Source organism: Suricata suricatta, chromosome 10 (assembly GCF_006229205.1).
Source record: "Suricata suricatta isolate VVHF042 chromosome 10, meerkat_22Aug2017_6uvM2_HiC, whole genome shotgun sequence".
Taxonomy (NCBI): domain Eukaryota; kingdom Metazoa; phylum Chordata; class Mammalia; order Carnivora; family Herpestidae; genus Suricata; species Suricata suricatta.
The window spans coordinates 67,712,025-67,728,234 of NC_043709.1; the positions used below are offsets into that span (position 1 = coordinate 67,712,025).

General features: G+C 37.7%; 1 protein-coding gene across 3 annotated transcripts in view; it reads right to left on the reverse strand.

Moving 5' to 3' along the window:
• The window catches only part of ANO6 (anoctamin 6), a 193,078-nt gene that overhangs the window by 42,958 nt on the left and 133,910 nt on the right, over positions 1-16,210 (reverse strand). For all 3 annotated transcript variants that reach the window (XM_029954242.1, XM_029954241.1, XM_029954243.1), the window contains 3 exons: positions 15,453-15,587; positions 7,048-7,153; positions 2,484-2,544 (listed from right to left, as the gene is read on the reverse strand). In XM_029954242.1, coding sequence (XP_029810102.1) covers positions 2,484-2,544; positions 7,048-7,153; positions 15,453-15,587 — 302 coding nt within the window. The remainder of the gene's footprint in view (positions 1-2,483; positions 2,545-7,047; positions 7,154-15,452; positions 15,588-16,210) is intronic.

Below are 16,210 nucleotides of genomic sequence, written 5' to 3' on the forward strand. Positions count from 1 at the left end.
TAGGATTCTGAGGGAGCCAAAAATACTAAATCCTCTAATAGACATGGGCACACAAGCGATGCTAGAGGAAGATGAAGGTGGTGATGTAAAAGACTTCACAGGGTCCTCCTGCCTCTTTGGTTCTGCAACTTCTGATTTCCTGTAACAAGGTTCACGCAGTGGGTCTCAGAAGGAAGGAGGTAACAGGGAAAGCAATACAAGACACTTTCAAAATAAAGACTTCATCATACATACGTATCGTTACAGATGCACACACATAGCTACCAGTAGTGTTGAAACGTCTGCATTCTAAAATCTGATGAAGTAAAGTCAGCTGAATATGCTTAAGTCAGTTCTATAAACACGGTGGAGTTAATGGTCACAGAAATTCGAGGTTTATCTTCACAGTGCCAAAATTAACTTATAAATTTTTGCTTTATTTAAAATGTATTTCTACATTATGGCTGTCAACACTCGTTTGTGTATGTATGGAGCTTAGCAGGTGTGTCAGAATTTTACACATTACAGATCAGTGCTGACTTGTTAAAAGGACCATCACCCAGGTGTTCGGTACCTCCGCTCTTACTGGGGGGATAAAAATGACATATTAAAAAAAATTTTGTTTAATACTTATTTTTTGAGAGAGAGAGAGAGAGAGTGAGAGAGAGAGAGAGAGAGAGAGAGAGAGAGCGAGCGAGAGCGCGAGCAAGGGAGCAGGGGCAGAGAGAGACAGAGACACAGAATCCTTAGCAGGCTCCAGGCTCCAAGCTGTCAATGCAGAGCCTGACGCAGGGCTCCAACTCACAGAACACGAGATCATGACCTGAGACAAAGCTGGATGCTTAACGGACTGAGCCACCCAGGCGCCCCAAAAGTAACATATTTTACAATGGAGGGGTACCGAGGATCTTAATGCATGAATCTGATCTTTATTCTATGTGTCAAATATTAGCTAGTGTTTGGTCTCTAGCCAAAACATAGCTAAATATCTGCAGGACTATAACTTCATAGATAAGTTTGGCCATCATATAGTTTACTTTGCCCAGGAAAGGCAACTGGTTTATAAACAGTGTCCAGAACTATTGGATTATCTGCTCTGGGACTGATTTGGTGACTTCTCAGAGGCATAACCACCGCAAAAGAGAAATGCTCTCGAGGACACCGGAAAAGAGCGGTTTCTGTGAGCTGCACGGTTCATGTGCTGTCCTCTCACGAACAAGAGACCCGGGTCACGCTCCCCTCCCAGCTATGACCGGAGCTCTGGTTCCCCCTGACTTACACAACAAACCTGGGAGCACGTTTGTCTTTGAAATGGAATTTTTTTCTTCTATGGTAGAATATTTACATCCATTAAACATTTAAATGTCTGGCTTTAAAGAAAATGGTAATTGCCTCATTATATTAATGATGCTATTCAAAGTAAATAATACAACTATAGTGTTAAAGCACCTACAGAAGAATTATATTCTTCAGGACTATATCTATTCTATTTATTAAACAGAGTTTATTATTATTTACTATTGTAAGAGTGACACATATTTTTTTTTAAATTTATTTTTGAGAGACAGCATGAGCAGGGGAGGGTCAGAGAGAGAGAGGGAGACACAGAATCAAACAGGCTCCAGGCTCTGAGCTAGGTATCAGCACAGAGCCCCATGTGGGGCTCGAACCCACGAACCGTGAGATCATGACCTGAGCTGAAGCTGGATGTTTAACCGACTGAGCCACCCAGGTGCCCCTGACACATACTTATTAAATACTCACTCATATAAAAGAGTGAGAAGCTTACCTATAGTCCCTGTATTGTGGCTTCCCCTGAGCCCCAACCCCATGAAAGTCAGGGTGGATCACAGCTATGCGGACTGTTACAATAACAGCTCCCAATGAACCATGTCTCCCTGTATCCGAGCTCTTGGGTAGTCAGTTCTGACCTCCTCACATTGTTGTTGGCTTGGCCATGACCTGCTTTGGCTGATGGGACATTCACAAACTTGACGCAACCACAAGGTCAAAAATGTCTGTGTACTGGGGCTTGCCCTTTTTTTGGAACCCTAAAACTACCATGTGAAGAATCCTCATTGGAGGAAGAGACACCATGTAGAGCAAGACTAGCCAGCCCAGCTGAGCCCCATGGACCAAACCAGACTGGTGACTGCCAGACCATTTATCCCAGCGAAGCTTCTAGCTCACTGCAGACATCAGCTGAGCCAGCACATGACTGGAGAATCTCCCAGCTGATGCAGAGAATCATGAGAAATAATAAATGTGTGTTTCAAGTAACCCTATTTTCAAGTAGTTTTTTTATGTGGTAACTCATACACTGGTCTTAAGAGTTGTAAATAGAGTTCCAGGGGTGCTGAAGCTTGGGCAGTCCAAGGTCCTAAAAGCAGGTTAGTTTAATAGCTTATATAAAACTGTGAAATGCTATTAAATTACATGCCTATATGATCTTACTTTTTTTTATGTTAAGATGTAAAAGTAAACAGAAAAGGAAAATAACTTACCCCATACTCCCATAAATACTGCAAACACTAGGGTTCCAAAACTGTCAAAGATACACAATTTCTGGAAAATAAAATAATGACATATAAATTAATCATGCTTTCTACTCACTAGAATTCAGCAAATATGCAATGCTTTGTGTATTCTGTAGTCTGAATTTCTTTTAAAGCAGATACTACTATACACTTACAGATGGGATTTCTTATTGTTTTGAAAGCAAACAGCCTTTCTGTATTTATCATAGTGCATTTCCCCATCATGATAAAAAAATTGGCATAGCTGTTAAGATTCCACTCTGTTTAAAGTCTCGATCAGACTTTTGAATAATGGCCTCTCGTGATAAGCTGTCATAGTGAACTTGCAGTAGTACCTCTCTAAAAAATACAGTGCACTCAGAGCAACTTTTAGATTTAGAATTTGTATCTTATCATCTCATCCTGGTAAGAGGGTAAGTTAACTGAATTCTTGCTTTTCTTGTTGAGAAAAGCACACAGCTGGGGTTTATTCTGAGATGGCTCTGCCCAAGGACAACTCTGCTTCCCCAGACCCAATTTCGGCTTTCTGCCATCCATGACAGAGGTTTCCATAAGATTAAGATGGACGGAAGCTCTTGCTGACATTACAGTGGGTCCAACAACCACGAATGAATAGATGATACACCTAAACAAAGAAGGCTTTATTCACTAGTTCTGCTAAATTTCTTTCTTTTTTTGTTTTTTGTTTTTGCTAGTATTTAAATAGCCTATCCCTCTGTATGGATTCCTGGAAAATCTTTCAATTAGTTACTGATTTTTCACTCTCGAGCATTTTTACATTTCCTAAAAACTCTATAAAGTACAAAGGTATTGGAAAAAGTGGCAAACATGTAGAATATCAACTTTATGATAGATCATAAAGAAGACAGTGTAGAAAAAGAAGCTATAGGATGAAAAAAAAAACCCAAACTTTTCAATTGCCAAAGAAAATTCAGTTACTTCTAAGGAAAACTTTGTTTTAAGTAATGTTTTTGGCTGTCCTTTATATAAATATGTAAAGTGGGTAAATGTTAATCTAGGTCAAAATATTGTTATTCTCAAAAGAAAATCCCCTTAACCATTATCTTGTACATGTGTTTTCCAAAGCATACAAATGCCCCTCAATTCTCTATCTGGACCCTGATCAGAAAGCATAATCCCAGACTATCTGGTACCCAACTATTCATCCCAAAAATCAGCTCAAGAAAGACAATTAATAAATGAGTGGCCATTTGGGGAACACCGCTCCCCACCAGTTCCTCTAGTCCTGGCATTCCATGATGGACCAATATTTCAAATCTTTTAGTTTTGACTCTTATGCAACCAAATTTGTCATTTAATATTATGCCTTGTACCTCAACGAAAATTATTGTAAGAAAAATCCTATGCAAAATGATTCTGTGTGTTACAGGGTTATTACTGCAGATTCTCTTCAACCCCACTCTTCTTTTAGGAATCACTACAAGCCTCTATCTGATACCTCCCTACCGGCTATGACACTTTTACCTACTACAGAAAGAAAAAGTCCTACCTGTGAATTCTTCACTCTACCATACTGAGAAAAAGTCAATGGAAGCTTATTTGTCAGTGAGAGAGAGAGAGAGAGAGAGAGAGAGAGAGAGAGAGAGAGAGAGAGAGAAATAGAAGCAGCAAGAAAAAGCAGGTTTACTACTCATGCCAAGTTCACTCGAGTCACCGGCTCAAGAAGAGGGATGTGCTTTGGACTCTTATGAGAGGGAGTTAGGTGGCCTGCTTGTGTAAGGATGCAGATCTGATTCGGGTGTCCCCTCTGACCTTGAAGGCCAGCTAACACTATTAACATTTCTGGGGGCAGGCCTAAAGATGGAGGTTAAGACTGGTCACGCCCTATGTGAGGGTCCTGGGCCCACTCTGATTGGTCAATACTTTAAATGTTGTGATTGACCCCCACTAGAAGTATCGATGTATGATTAAAGTTACTGTCAGTATTGATAGGGGGGTGGGGAATGGATCGCTATCACTGTCGCCATTTCCTGTACCGCCCCCTTCCTTAAAAAGCCCCTACCCCGCCATGTTCGGGGCTTACTCTCCACGTGGATCTTGTGTGTTGTTGGAGTATGTGAGCCCGTGCTTATAAGTCCGTAATAAAACCGCCCTTTGCTTTTGCATGCGTGCTTCGGCCTCCCTGGAGGTCTCTGGTTTTGGGGGGCGATATTAAAATCTGGGTACAACACTTGAAGTTACCCTTTTTGCAATATCTGTGAGGATTTTTTTTTCCAGAAAAAATAAGATGACTGGCCTATTAGTCCCACAGGCAGAAATCAGGGGAGAAGGTAAGCAAGGGGCGCTCTGGGTAAAAGTTTAGCTTAGCTTACGTGCCAGGCGCACAGAGAGAAAGAACGCTGGGTTGAGTAGCCCCGGCCAGCAAGCTGCTTAGGTCACATGGGACAGGGAAGGAAAGGGCATGACCATTTTAAGCAGAGGGACCAACGAAAATCTAGAAAAGTGACCATTTGTTATGCTTTCTTCCTGCAAATGAACAAAATCAAAATTTTATAACTATGAATTTCTTAACAAAATATTTAAAGTTACCACATCTCCCTTTTCTTGCCAGCCAAAAAGCTAAGGGCCTCATTTAATGCTCAATCACAAAAACAACATTAATCTTGATTAGTTCCATGACTGTGCCCTCACTTCCTTGATCCTGATTTTCTATTTCTAATCTAGTAACCCTTTTAGCATTTATGTTAATTAGTGAATACTCCAGCTCTTTCCAAAATAAAGAGGTAGAAATACATATGTAAATAAGTGTATGAAGAAATGATTGAATCAATCAACAGGAAAGCCTGAAAAGCTCCCCTCTTCTCCTTTTTTAAAAAATTTAAAAATTTAATCCTTTTACTCGTATTCTTTTATGTGTTTCCTTCCCTTTGTAAGTTACTCTAACAAGACTCAAAGGATTTTTCAGGAAATTGGGATAGAATGAAAGATTCATTTTTTCCAAAACAATGAAAAAAAATGTGCACAGGGACAGATTTGAAAGTCATGAGCTTAATTAAGGCCGGGTTGGCGGAAAAGAAGAACTGAGAGAAGAGATGGGGGTGTGGTGAGTGAAAGAGAACTTCTTAAGGAAAATGGAACTTCCAGTTGTACTTTTGAGGAGTACAGTTAGCTTCTGGGATTATCACTGGCATTTGCCTTAAATCCAATGGCCAGGGAGAGGCACTAACTGGTGGCTTTTATGAGTCAACATCACTGGAAGGCAGCTTCCCTCCCACTAGCTTCAAGTCTTTGCTTTGATCTAGGGCAGATTTTTATCGTCTAGATTTTGTATTGGTTTCTAGGGGAGAGGCAATGAAATCTATTTCAATTCATAAATTAAGTGTAAACACCCACGTGTTGACAATACCGTCCCTGCAATCATCTTAATTAAGTAGACCATTTTTCAAACATAGTGCCCAGTTTGTGACTGACTGAAGTGGCTGGTACCATTGTCAGCTGGTGAAGAACACAGTCATGGCAAGAAATGCAGATTTGCTGTCAATTTCTGGCTTTGCCAGTTGTTAGGTAGGTAACCTTGAGCAAATTAATCTCAGATCCTCACTGTTTTAATCTGTAAAATGGAGATGATAACTATTCTCCCTTTCTCACGGGCTTATTGTATCAAAAGTGATAATATAAAAAAAGTGATCATGTAAGTTTAAGAATTTCGGAAACTATAAAATTTAAAGTGACATTATAATAGGAACATATTTGGTTACATTAAGACTCAGACGGAGTAGGTTAGAACATTCTAATATCCTTTAAAGATTCCTAAGATTTCATGGTGGAACACGGGGAAAGAGGAAAGTTCACAGCACAGGAGAACAGTAGGTCAAAGTTGTCAGGAAAATTCTCCAAAGCAAGATCACCATCTTTCTTCCCAGCTAGATTTTTCTGGCATGTCTTTCCTTAAGCTACCTCCAGTCTCAATACTGGTCCTAAACCTCTTGGATTTTAAGAAGTCAAGATTATCTGCATGTGTAAGGGAACCATATGTGTTTTGTGGGAATGTTTTGGGACAAAGTGAGTATCTGTTCTCATTTATATACAAAGCCTTTCTTATCCATATTCATAGATAAGGGCTAAATCTGATAAGCAGGGTTTAAAAAAACAACAAGCCTAGTTCCAGTACAGTTTCAAAGTGGGAAAACACTAGTACAAATTTCAGGTTTCTGCTTATTTGAATTAAGGAAAATACTTATAATAAGTAAACCTAGAAAACAGTACTCATGAGATAAGCTGGGTTTGAGGTTTCTGCTTTGATTACTTCAAATACTCCAACAGTTTCAATGCCACACCTCCTCAGTGACCCACCTGAAGATTTTAGATAAGGCTTTTAACCTGCATTTACGATTTATAAAAGAGGAATAAACACATGCATTACATATCTACCTTTCAGAATGTTTGAAGGTTTAGCTCAATATCACCTTTCTGAATTTCACAGAGAAAAAAATAATTCAGACCATGTTAAAATTATTAGAAGAAAAAAAATCTCTCATTAGTTACAAATGTTTGGAATAACAAAAATTACCTTTGAGGACTCGCAAGTAATATTGAGTTTCCAGAATGGACAAAGCCTATCACACTGAGGACACATGATGATCTTGCCACCAATATCAGGATGACAAACTTCTTTGCTAAAGAAAAGAGAAAAATAAAATTTTCAAAAATGTTACTAAATATGACTTCCTTTCTAGCAGCATAAAATCAAACATCCATTTTTGATAAGAAAGCAAAACTAAATTCTCATAAAACTAGGAAAAGAATCGAACTTCATTAATCTAATAAAGGCTTGCTACATAAAACCCATAAAAAACATTACACTTAATGGTAAAATGCTAAAAGTATTTCCCTCAGATCAGGATGAAGTGTCCTGTTATCGCTTCTTCTTCTCAGTTAGAGGGCCTTGCCTGCGCAGTAAGTCAGGAAGACCAAAGATAAGATGCTGGACACAGAATCAGTACACAAAATATACATGAGGCGAGAGAAAGGAATTATGTCCCTAGAGATCCGCAACAATAAGGACTTAGTCTTTTTATATACCACTTTTAAATAGCTTAAAAAATATAGAGAGTCTAGGAATAAATCAAATTCAAGATATATAAGATTTATAGGGACAAAATGATAAAACTGTTCTAAAAGAGTGAAAAACATGGACACATTATCATGTTCGTAATTTGGAAGAATCACTATCTGAAGATGTTATTTGTCCCCATTGGAGTCATAAATTCATTAGAAGGGCAAAAGGCTCAGAAGAGTCAAGACATTCCTGAAGAACAAGGTGCTATTGATTAAGACAAGCTGAGCAAGAAAAAAAATAGAGTTCATAAACAACCCTCTACATATACAGAAACTGACTTGGGACAGGGCTGCTCTAGCAAGCCAGGAGGTGAGAAGTGACATTTCAACAAATGGGGCCGCTGCAATCCAGTATCTATATGGAAAAATGTGAAATCGAACTCCTAAATCCTATCACATACAAATCAACTCCAAGTAGAAAACAGGAATGCAGCAGTAGGAACTTGTTTAAAAAAAAAAGGGGGGGGGAGGATATCTAGATAACATTGGGGTAAGAAGAAATTTCACTAAAGAGAAACCAAAAACTATAAATCATAAAGGGAAATATTGGTATATTCAAAGTCATGTAAAAGTGAGAACTTCATTAAAAGTCCATAAAGGAAGGAGAAGAAAAAACAGCCACAAACTGCTACAAGTTTTGCAACACATAAAAATGACAAAGGACTACTCACTAGGGTATTTAAATAATTCCTACAAATTAATTTAAAAAAAAAACCATCGAGCTTAGAACAGGTTGCAAATGCTCCCCCTAGAAGTCTTTCAGATGGACTCCTTTGTGAATGGGACTGAAGTTGTAGAATTTGTTCGCCTTGCAAATAACTCAGTTAAAAACAAATGCCCAGGGGAAACACTTCTAGGGTATCTGAATGAAGATCTTGGAAAACCTGCTCCTCCATAAAAACAACGGCAAAATCTGTCAAAAGTAACCTCTGCAGAACTCAGCAAATTAAACAAGGGCTAACAGCAATCTGAGGAGTAAAAACAGGTAAATCTCCATAAAAATAGTGAGTTTTGTGGCATTTTAACTTGACCTATCCCCATTTCCACATCTATGGCCTAATGGCGGTGTTAAAAGATGACAGCCCCATGACCATGGTGGCATAGCAGCCACTGAAGGAGGCAGAAGTGATCTGAAGCTACCAAAAAACCCATCCCCAGAGAACTGTCACTATTTGAGGAGTCTGGAAGCTCCCTGGAAAAATTCCATTCTCTCGGTATTTGTCATTTTTGACCTGTCTCAGAGCTCCCACTGTGCAAACAATCCTATCCCCAGAGGGTCTGCATTAGCAGAAACTATTTAACATCATAGCTGCCCGAGGAAACAATACCAGGAGGGACTAACAAGGTACCTACCAAAGACACCTGAAAGGAAAAATTGGGAAATGAGATATCCACAGGGACTTTTACAAGTTCCAACAAATTCTTAGGACTATAGAAGGCCATGTGCAGGACAGTGCAGGTGGCCAGGAAAGACCTGAGAAAACCTTAATCCCTCCTCTCTGGTTGGCTTTGAGGTTCTGCATAAGCAGGAAATAAGGGTAAGGAAGAGCTGCAAACTGCCCGCTGAAGTGCTGGCGGCATTCTTCACAGTCACACATGAGCCACTTGGCAAAGGCTCAAAGAATGACTGGTTCCCAGCATTTAAAGGAATCACTGTCCAACCATTAGCTGAGAGCTGAGCTTATTGAATACAGACTTCATGGCCATACACAACAAAGAATGGAGACTTTACAGAATTCGTCCAGGAAAGTAACTAAATGAACAGCAGCACTGGCAGTGATGACAACAAAAGCAACAACTGTGAAGAGGGGAAATAGGATTTCTAAATCAGCCACATTACAAAATTAAAACACCCAGTTTTCCACAGAACATTACAAAACACACAAAGAAACAGAAAATTTTGGTCATAACATGGGGATAAAAAACAGTCAATAGAAACTGTCCTTGAGGAAACCCAGAAGTTGGACTTATTGGACAAAAACTTAAAATAAGCAATTAAACATATGTCCAAAGAACTGACAGGAACTCTGCTAAAGAATTAAACTATGTGAACATCATACCATGCAGAAAATATCAAAACATAAGGTTATAAAAAAGAACTAAGTAGAAATTCTGTGCAAAAGCATAATTAAAATGAAAAGTTCACTGGAGAGGTTCTGCAGATGACTGGCCGATAAGAAAAAAATCAGTTAATTCAAAACTAGGTCCTTTGAGATTATTCAGTTTGAGTAACAGAAAGAAAAAGCAATAAAGAAAAATGAATTCAGCTTCAGACACAGAACACCATCGGCAATACCAACACACATAGATGGAAGGCAAGAAAGAAGGGGACAGAAAAAATATTTGAAGAAACAACCACTGAAAAGTTCCCAAATTTGATGAAAACATTAATTTGTGTATCCAGGAAGCTCAGCAAACTCCAAGTAGGATAAGATGAGAGCAAAGAGAATCTTGACAGCAGAAAGAGAAAAGTGATTCCACCTGTACAGGGAGTCCTGAGTAAGATAAACAGTTGTCTTCTTATCAGAAACCATAAAGACCAGAAGCAGTGGGGTGTTTTACTCAAAGTGCTGAAAGAAAAAGACTGTCCACGAAGTATTCTATATCTAGCAAAACTCTTATTCAAAAAATGAAGGAGGAATTAAGACATTCTTAGATAAACAAGCCAGCTGATGTGCTCCACAAGAACTACTCAGGAAAGTCCTTCAGGCTCAAATGAAAGGACACTGGGCAGTAACTCAAACTCACCTGAGAAATAAAGAGCACTGGTAGAGGTTAACTACACAGGTAAATAACACAATATAAATATATTTTTGCATGTAATCATTTTCTTCTATCTCATGTAAAAGGCAACTGCATGAAACAATTATAAAACTATGCTGCTGGGCTTATAATGCATAAAGATGTAATTTGTATGAGAATAATAGCACAAAGGAGTGGGGGCGGGAAAAGACCTAAACCAAAGCAGAGTTTCTGCATACTACTGAAAATAAGTTAGCATTAAAAATTAATGAAATTACTTACAACAAGATATTAATTATAATCTTCAGGGCAACCACTTAAAATAAGAGCAACAACAATAAAACAGTAAAAGAAACAACAAATTAAATTAGAATTAAAATGGTATACTAGAAAATATCTATTTTAAACCAACAAAAGGTAGTAATAGAGAAGTAGAGAGAAAAAATAAGACAAACAGAAAATAGAATAATAGATGTGAATCCAATTTTATTAAAAATGGATTTACATTTAATATAAATGAATTAAACATTCCAACTAGGGGTGCCTGGGTGGCTCAGTCGGTTAAGCATTGGCTTCGGTTCAGATCATGATCTCACAGTTTGTGGGTTTGAGTCCTTTGTCAGGCTCTGTGCTGACAGCTAGCTCAGAGCCTGGAGCTTATTTTGGATTCTGTGTCTCCCTCTCTCTCTCTCTCTGACTCTCCCCTGCTTGTGCTGTCTCTGTCTCTCAAAAAATAAATAAATAAATAGATAAAAAATAAACACTCCCAACTAAAAGGCAAAAATAGAGAATAGAAAAAAACAACAGAAAATTCGACAAAAGTTGCTTCTTTGAAAAGATCAACAAAACGGACAAATCTTTAGCTAGACAATCAAGAAAAAGAAAAAAGTTTAGATTCAAAAGTGAAAGTGAAAGGAGGGACATTAATATTGACCTTAAAAAAATAAAAAGGATTATTAAGGGAATACTATGAATCATATGATAACAAATTAAGTAATCTAAATGAAGTAGATAAGTTCCTAGAAAGACATAAATAATTGAAGCTGATTCAAGAAGAAAAGAAGAAATAGAAAATCTGAATGGACCAATAGCAAGTAAAGAGACTGAAACAGTAATTTAAAAAAACAAAACAAGAAACAAAAAAACAAAATAAAACAAAACAAAAAACTTCCAATGAAAAAATGCCTAGGTCCAGATGGCTTCACTGGTAAATTCTATCAATGATTTACAGAGAACTGACATCAATGTTTCAGAAACTCTTTTAAAAATAAAGAGGTGGGAATATTTCCTAATTCATTCTATGAGACACAAATCTAATGGTAATATTACACAAATGCCAAAATCGCACCAAGACATCCCAGAAAAACTACAGACCATTATCTCCTATGAATAAGAATGCAAAAGTCCTCAACAAAATATTAGCGAGTCAAAGCCAGTAACATATAATAAGGCTTGTGATCAAGAGAGATGTATCCCAGAATGCAAGGATAGTTCAACACACAAAAATCAATTCGTGCAATACTCCACTTCAACAAAATAAGAAGTAAAAACTAGGTACAGAAGAGGAATCCCTTGACTAAAGAACATTTATGAAAAACCCATAGCAAGTGGCATCCTTACTGGTGAAAAACTGTGAACACTTTCCTCTTCAGATTAACATTGTATTGGAGAGTGTAATCATGGCAACTACACAAGGAAAATAAATTAAAAGCCTCCAGACTAGAAAGGAATAAGTTAAACTATTTCTATTCCAGATGACATGATAGTGTATATTAAAACTCTAAGAAATCTACCAAAGAACCATAAAATTAATAAGCCAGCCCACTGAGGTTATAAGGACACAAAATCAATATACAGAAAGTAATTATATTTCTATACAACAGCACTGAATAATCCAAAAGTTAAGGAAACAATTTCATTTATAATAGCACCAAAAAAGAATAAAATATTTAGAATAAATCTGAGAAATGAAGTGTGAAGTTTATCCACTGAAACTACGAAACAGTCTGTTAATAGAAATTGAGGATAATTTAATGCAATTTTGGCTTTTTTTTCAAAAATGGACAAGCTGATCCTACAATTAACATGGAATGTAAGGGATCCAGAATGGCTGAATTAATCTTGAAAAAGAAAAAAAAAAGTTTTCAATTTCAAAATCTATTAACAAAGCTACAGTAATTGATCTAGAGTGTATTTGCAAAAAGGGCAGACGGAGAGCTCAATGGAAGAGAACTGAGAATCCATAGACTCTTGTACTTATGGCCTGTTGGTTTTTTGACAATGTGGCCAAGACAATCCAATAGGGAAAGACTATTCTTTTTAAAAATGGTGATGGGACACATGGATATACACCCAGAAAAAAATGAATCCTAGACCTAAATCTGTAAAACTTTTAGATGCTAAACACTGACAAAATCTTCATGACTTTGGATTACATATGCTTTCTAAAATATGATACCAAAAGCACCAGCAGTAAAATAACAAAATATTAGGTAAACTAAACCACTGCAGTTAAAAATGGTTGTGTTTTGAAGGATACCACCAAATAAGTGAAAAGGCAACCCACAGAATGGGAGAAAATATTTGCAATACATTTGATCAGGGATTTTTATCCAGGATAAAGAACAGTTAAAAACAGATAATAAAAAGACAACATAACTAAGAGAAGTGGAGAAGGAAGAGATGTTTCTCTAAAGAAGATACACAAGTGGCAGATAAGCACGTGAAAAGATGACAAACCATGTCATACCCACCAGGATGACTAATGCATATGAATTTATAAAACCCAGCAGAAACAAGTGTTGATGAGGACATGGAGAAACTGGAATCCTCATAAACTGCTACTGCAGATGGACAATGGTCCAGTCACCTTGAAAAAAACTTTGGCAGCTCCTCAAAGTGTTAAACATAGTTACTATGCACCCCAGCAATTCCACTTTTTAAAAAATATATTCTCAAAGGAACTGAAAACATGTTCTTCTACAGAAACTTGTATATAAAAGACCACACCAGAATTAGTAATAATAGCCAAAAAGTGGAAACAACCTAAATTGACCTGGATGAATACACAATGTGGTGCATCCATACAATGGCATATTTGACCACAAAGTGGAATAAAGTACTGTTCGATGCTACAACATGAACACACCTTGAAAAGATTATGCTAAGTGAAAGAAGACAGTCAGAAAAGGGTGTCTACTGTATGGCTCCACTTATATGAAAGTCCAGTATAAGCAAGTCCACAGAGAGTTGGTTGCCAAGGGCTAAGAGAAGGGGGGTTAGGGAGTGACTGCTAATGGGTACTGATTTCCTTTTGGGGTGATGAGAATGTTTCACAACTAGATAGTGGTGATGGCTGCAAAACTCTGTGAATGCACCTAAAACCACTGTAGACTTTGAAAGGGTGCACCCTATCTCAGTAAAGCTGTTATGTTTAGAGGGGACATAAGCTTTAAACAGACCTTTTATACAAGAGGAAATACCTATAGGATCCTCCACTTAACATACGTATTTTCAAAAGCACATAGAAATATGTTTGGTAGGGAGACAAATATATGTGATAAAGAATATACAGTCTATGTAAAGGAATGAGAAAAATCAAAACTCGCTATAGTTCTTATTTGGCAAGGGCAAAGTGAGGGACTGCAGTCAAGGGAAGTGCCTCACAGGTAATGGTAATGCTCTTAATCTGCTGAGGGATCATTATTCCTTATAACTTAAATACATTTTCTATTCCTGTGAATCTACTCAGCATGCAATAAACAACTGAAAATATTTAAATGCATATACCTGAAATATTTTTAAAATATTTAATATATGTAATTCAAGCCCCAGTAATTCTGAGGACAGGGTGTATATCCCCAGAACCTTCCCCAGATTCCTGTAAACTAATCTGTGTGAAATTGTAGGAAACATGTGGTGTGACTGTCAGGGTGACTTTATAAAATGAATTGTAGTGAGAACAGCCACAATGAAAGAACCTTAGAAAACTGTCACTCTTGCACTTTGAAAGTGTATTTTTGAGATGCCACCCCCCCCTTTTTTTTGGTTGGAACAGTATATAAAACAAAGGAGAAGCCAAAGACAAATTTAGGCAAAAGGTATCAACATTCAGCCTTTGGCCCTGAACTCTTATTTTCAGTGAACAGAGAAACTTCAAAGACCATCTGCAGCTTTTTAGCTAAGAAATCATAATAGGTACAAAACGCCCAGAATTCTCTGTTAAATAGAATGGATAATTATGCCTGTACATGAGAGGTGCCAGGGAAGCTTCTGGCCTCGAGAGCCAGGCTGATATGCTTGGGGCTAGAAAAACCTGGTCATCAGCTAGCTCATTGCTGGTGCCCGGAAGGTTTGATCTGGCTGTCCAGAGCTGGAGAGAGGCCAGGTGGACACAAGAAAATGCCTGGCTCAGTGCTGCCTCCCTTCTAAAGGTTGAGACTACCGAAAGCAGAGGAATAATAACACATTTCAGAATAGTAATGGGGACACTCAGTGTTCTGGCATCCATTTCCCTTTAAACAGTGCAGCTGGTATTTTAATTCTTAACATCAAGCACAAACTAACTGTTTATCACTTATTTTTTTTTTCACATAACACTGTAAGGGCTAATTTTCAAAAAGTAAAACAAAAACAAAAGTACTGTTTACTTGAATTTTTAAACATCTATTTACTAATATATATTAAAAAGGTATTTCTAAAAAACACAAAAATACGAATTTTATCAAGTTTTGCTATTGAAATCCTGACAAAATCAGAGCTGCTCTTGGCACACATCTGTAGGACTGAGTGAAGCATTCCTCTGGGGGCCAGAAGTTCAAGGACAATACTCCTTCCAGACTGCCTCTCTTTTTCAAACAAAGTATTGTCTTAAAAAATTGGAATGTTTCCTAAGGGTAATATTCTTGTCAGAAACTGGGCTACATTACCTACAAAAACAAAATTTTTCCACTTCACTTAGTTATTATGCTCGGGACAAAAGGGATAGATCATCCAAAGAAGTAAGTGCTCTGTGGTGAGTTTTCTTTTACTAAAAGCAGTCTAAGACCCTGAAAATAATTTTATGTCCAGTCACCTTTTCAGCCAACAGGGTAACAAGGAACAAACAGAACTTACCTCCATGTGCAGTTATTCTGATTAACATATCCATAGAGAAAGCACGCCACGCCCACAACCGCTGCCAGGAGGAGCATCTGAGTGTAGTAGCCCAGCCAGGCAAAGTAGATTCCAATCTTTTCTCCATAATATTTCCTGAAGACAAATTGGTTTTAGAAGTCACACTGAACCACTTTGCAACTTCATTCTAATATTAATTTCTGATTTTAAATACAGGAGGCTTTGAACTCAAACTTCTTCCTTGATTCACACTTACAAGAACATTCATGGGACGCCTGGGTTGCTCAGTCAGTTAAGTATCTGGCTCTTGGTTTCAGCTCAGGTCATGATATCACAGCTTGTGGGTTCGAGCCCCACATCAGGCTCTACACTGACAGCAGAGAGTCTGCTTGGGATTCTCTCTCTCTCTTTCGCACTCTCTGCCCCTCCCCTGCTTGCTCTCTCACTTCCTCCCAAAATTAATAAACAAAAAAATTAAAAAACAAACCACATTCATTTCATAAAGCCCCCCAATTCCACTATGAAACAAGTATTTTACATATCATAGAAGTACTGATCACTGGTCAGCCTGGTGAAGCGAAGTAAATTAGAATAGGACAAAGGAAGGAAAAAAATTCTAAGCAGTGAGGAAACAGACAAAGTCACCATTATTCTTTGTAAAGACTATCACATTTGATATATTCTCCAAAAGATTGTTTTTACCATGCATGAAACAAGTAAACACGAACAACTGGCTCCCAGTTTACCAGCTTTTGCTT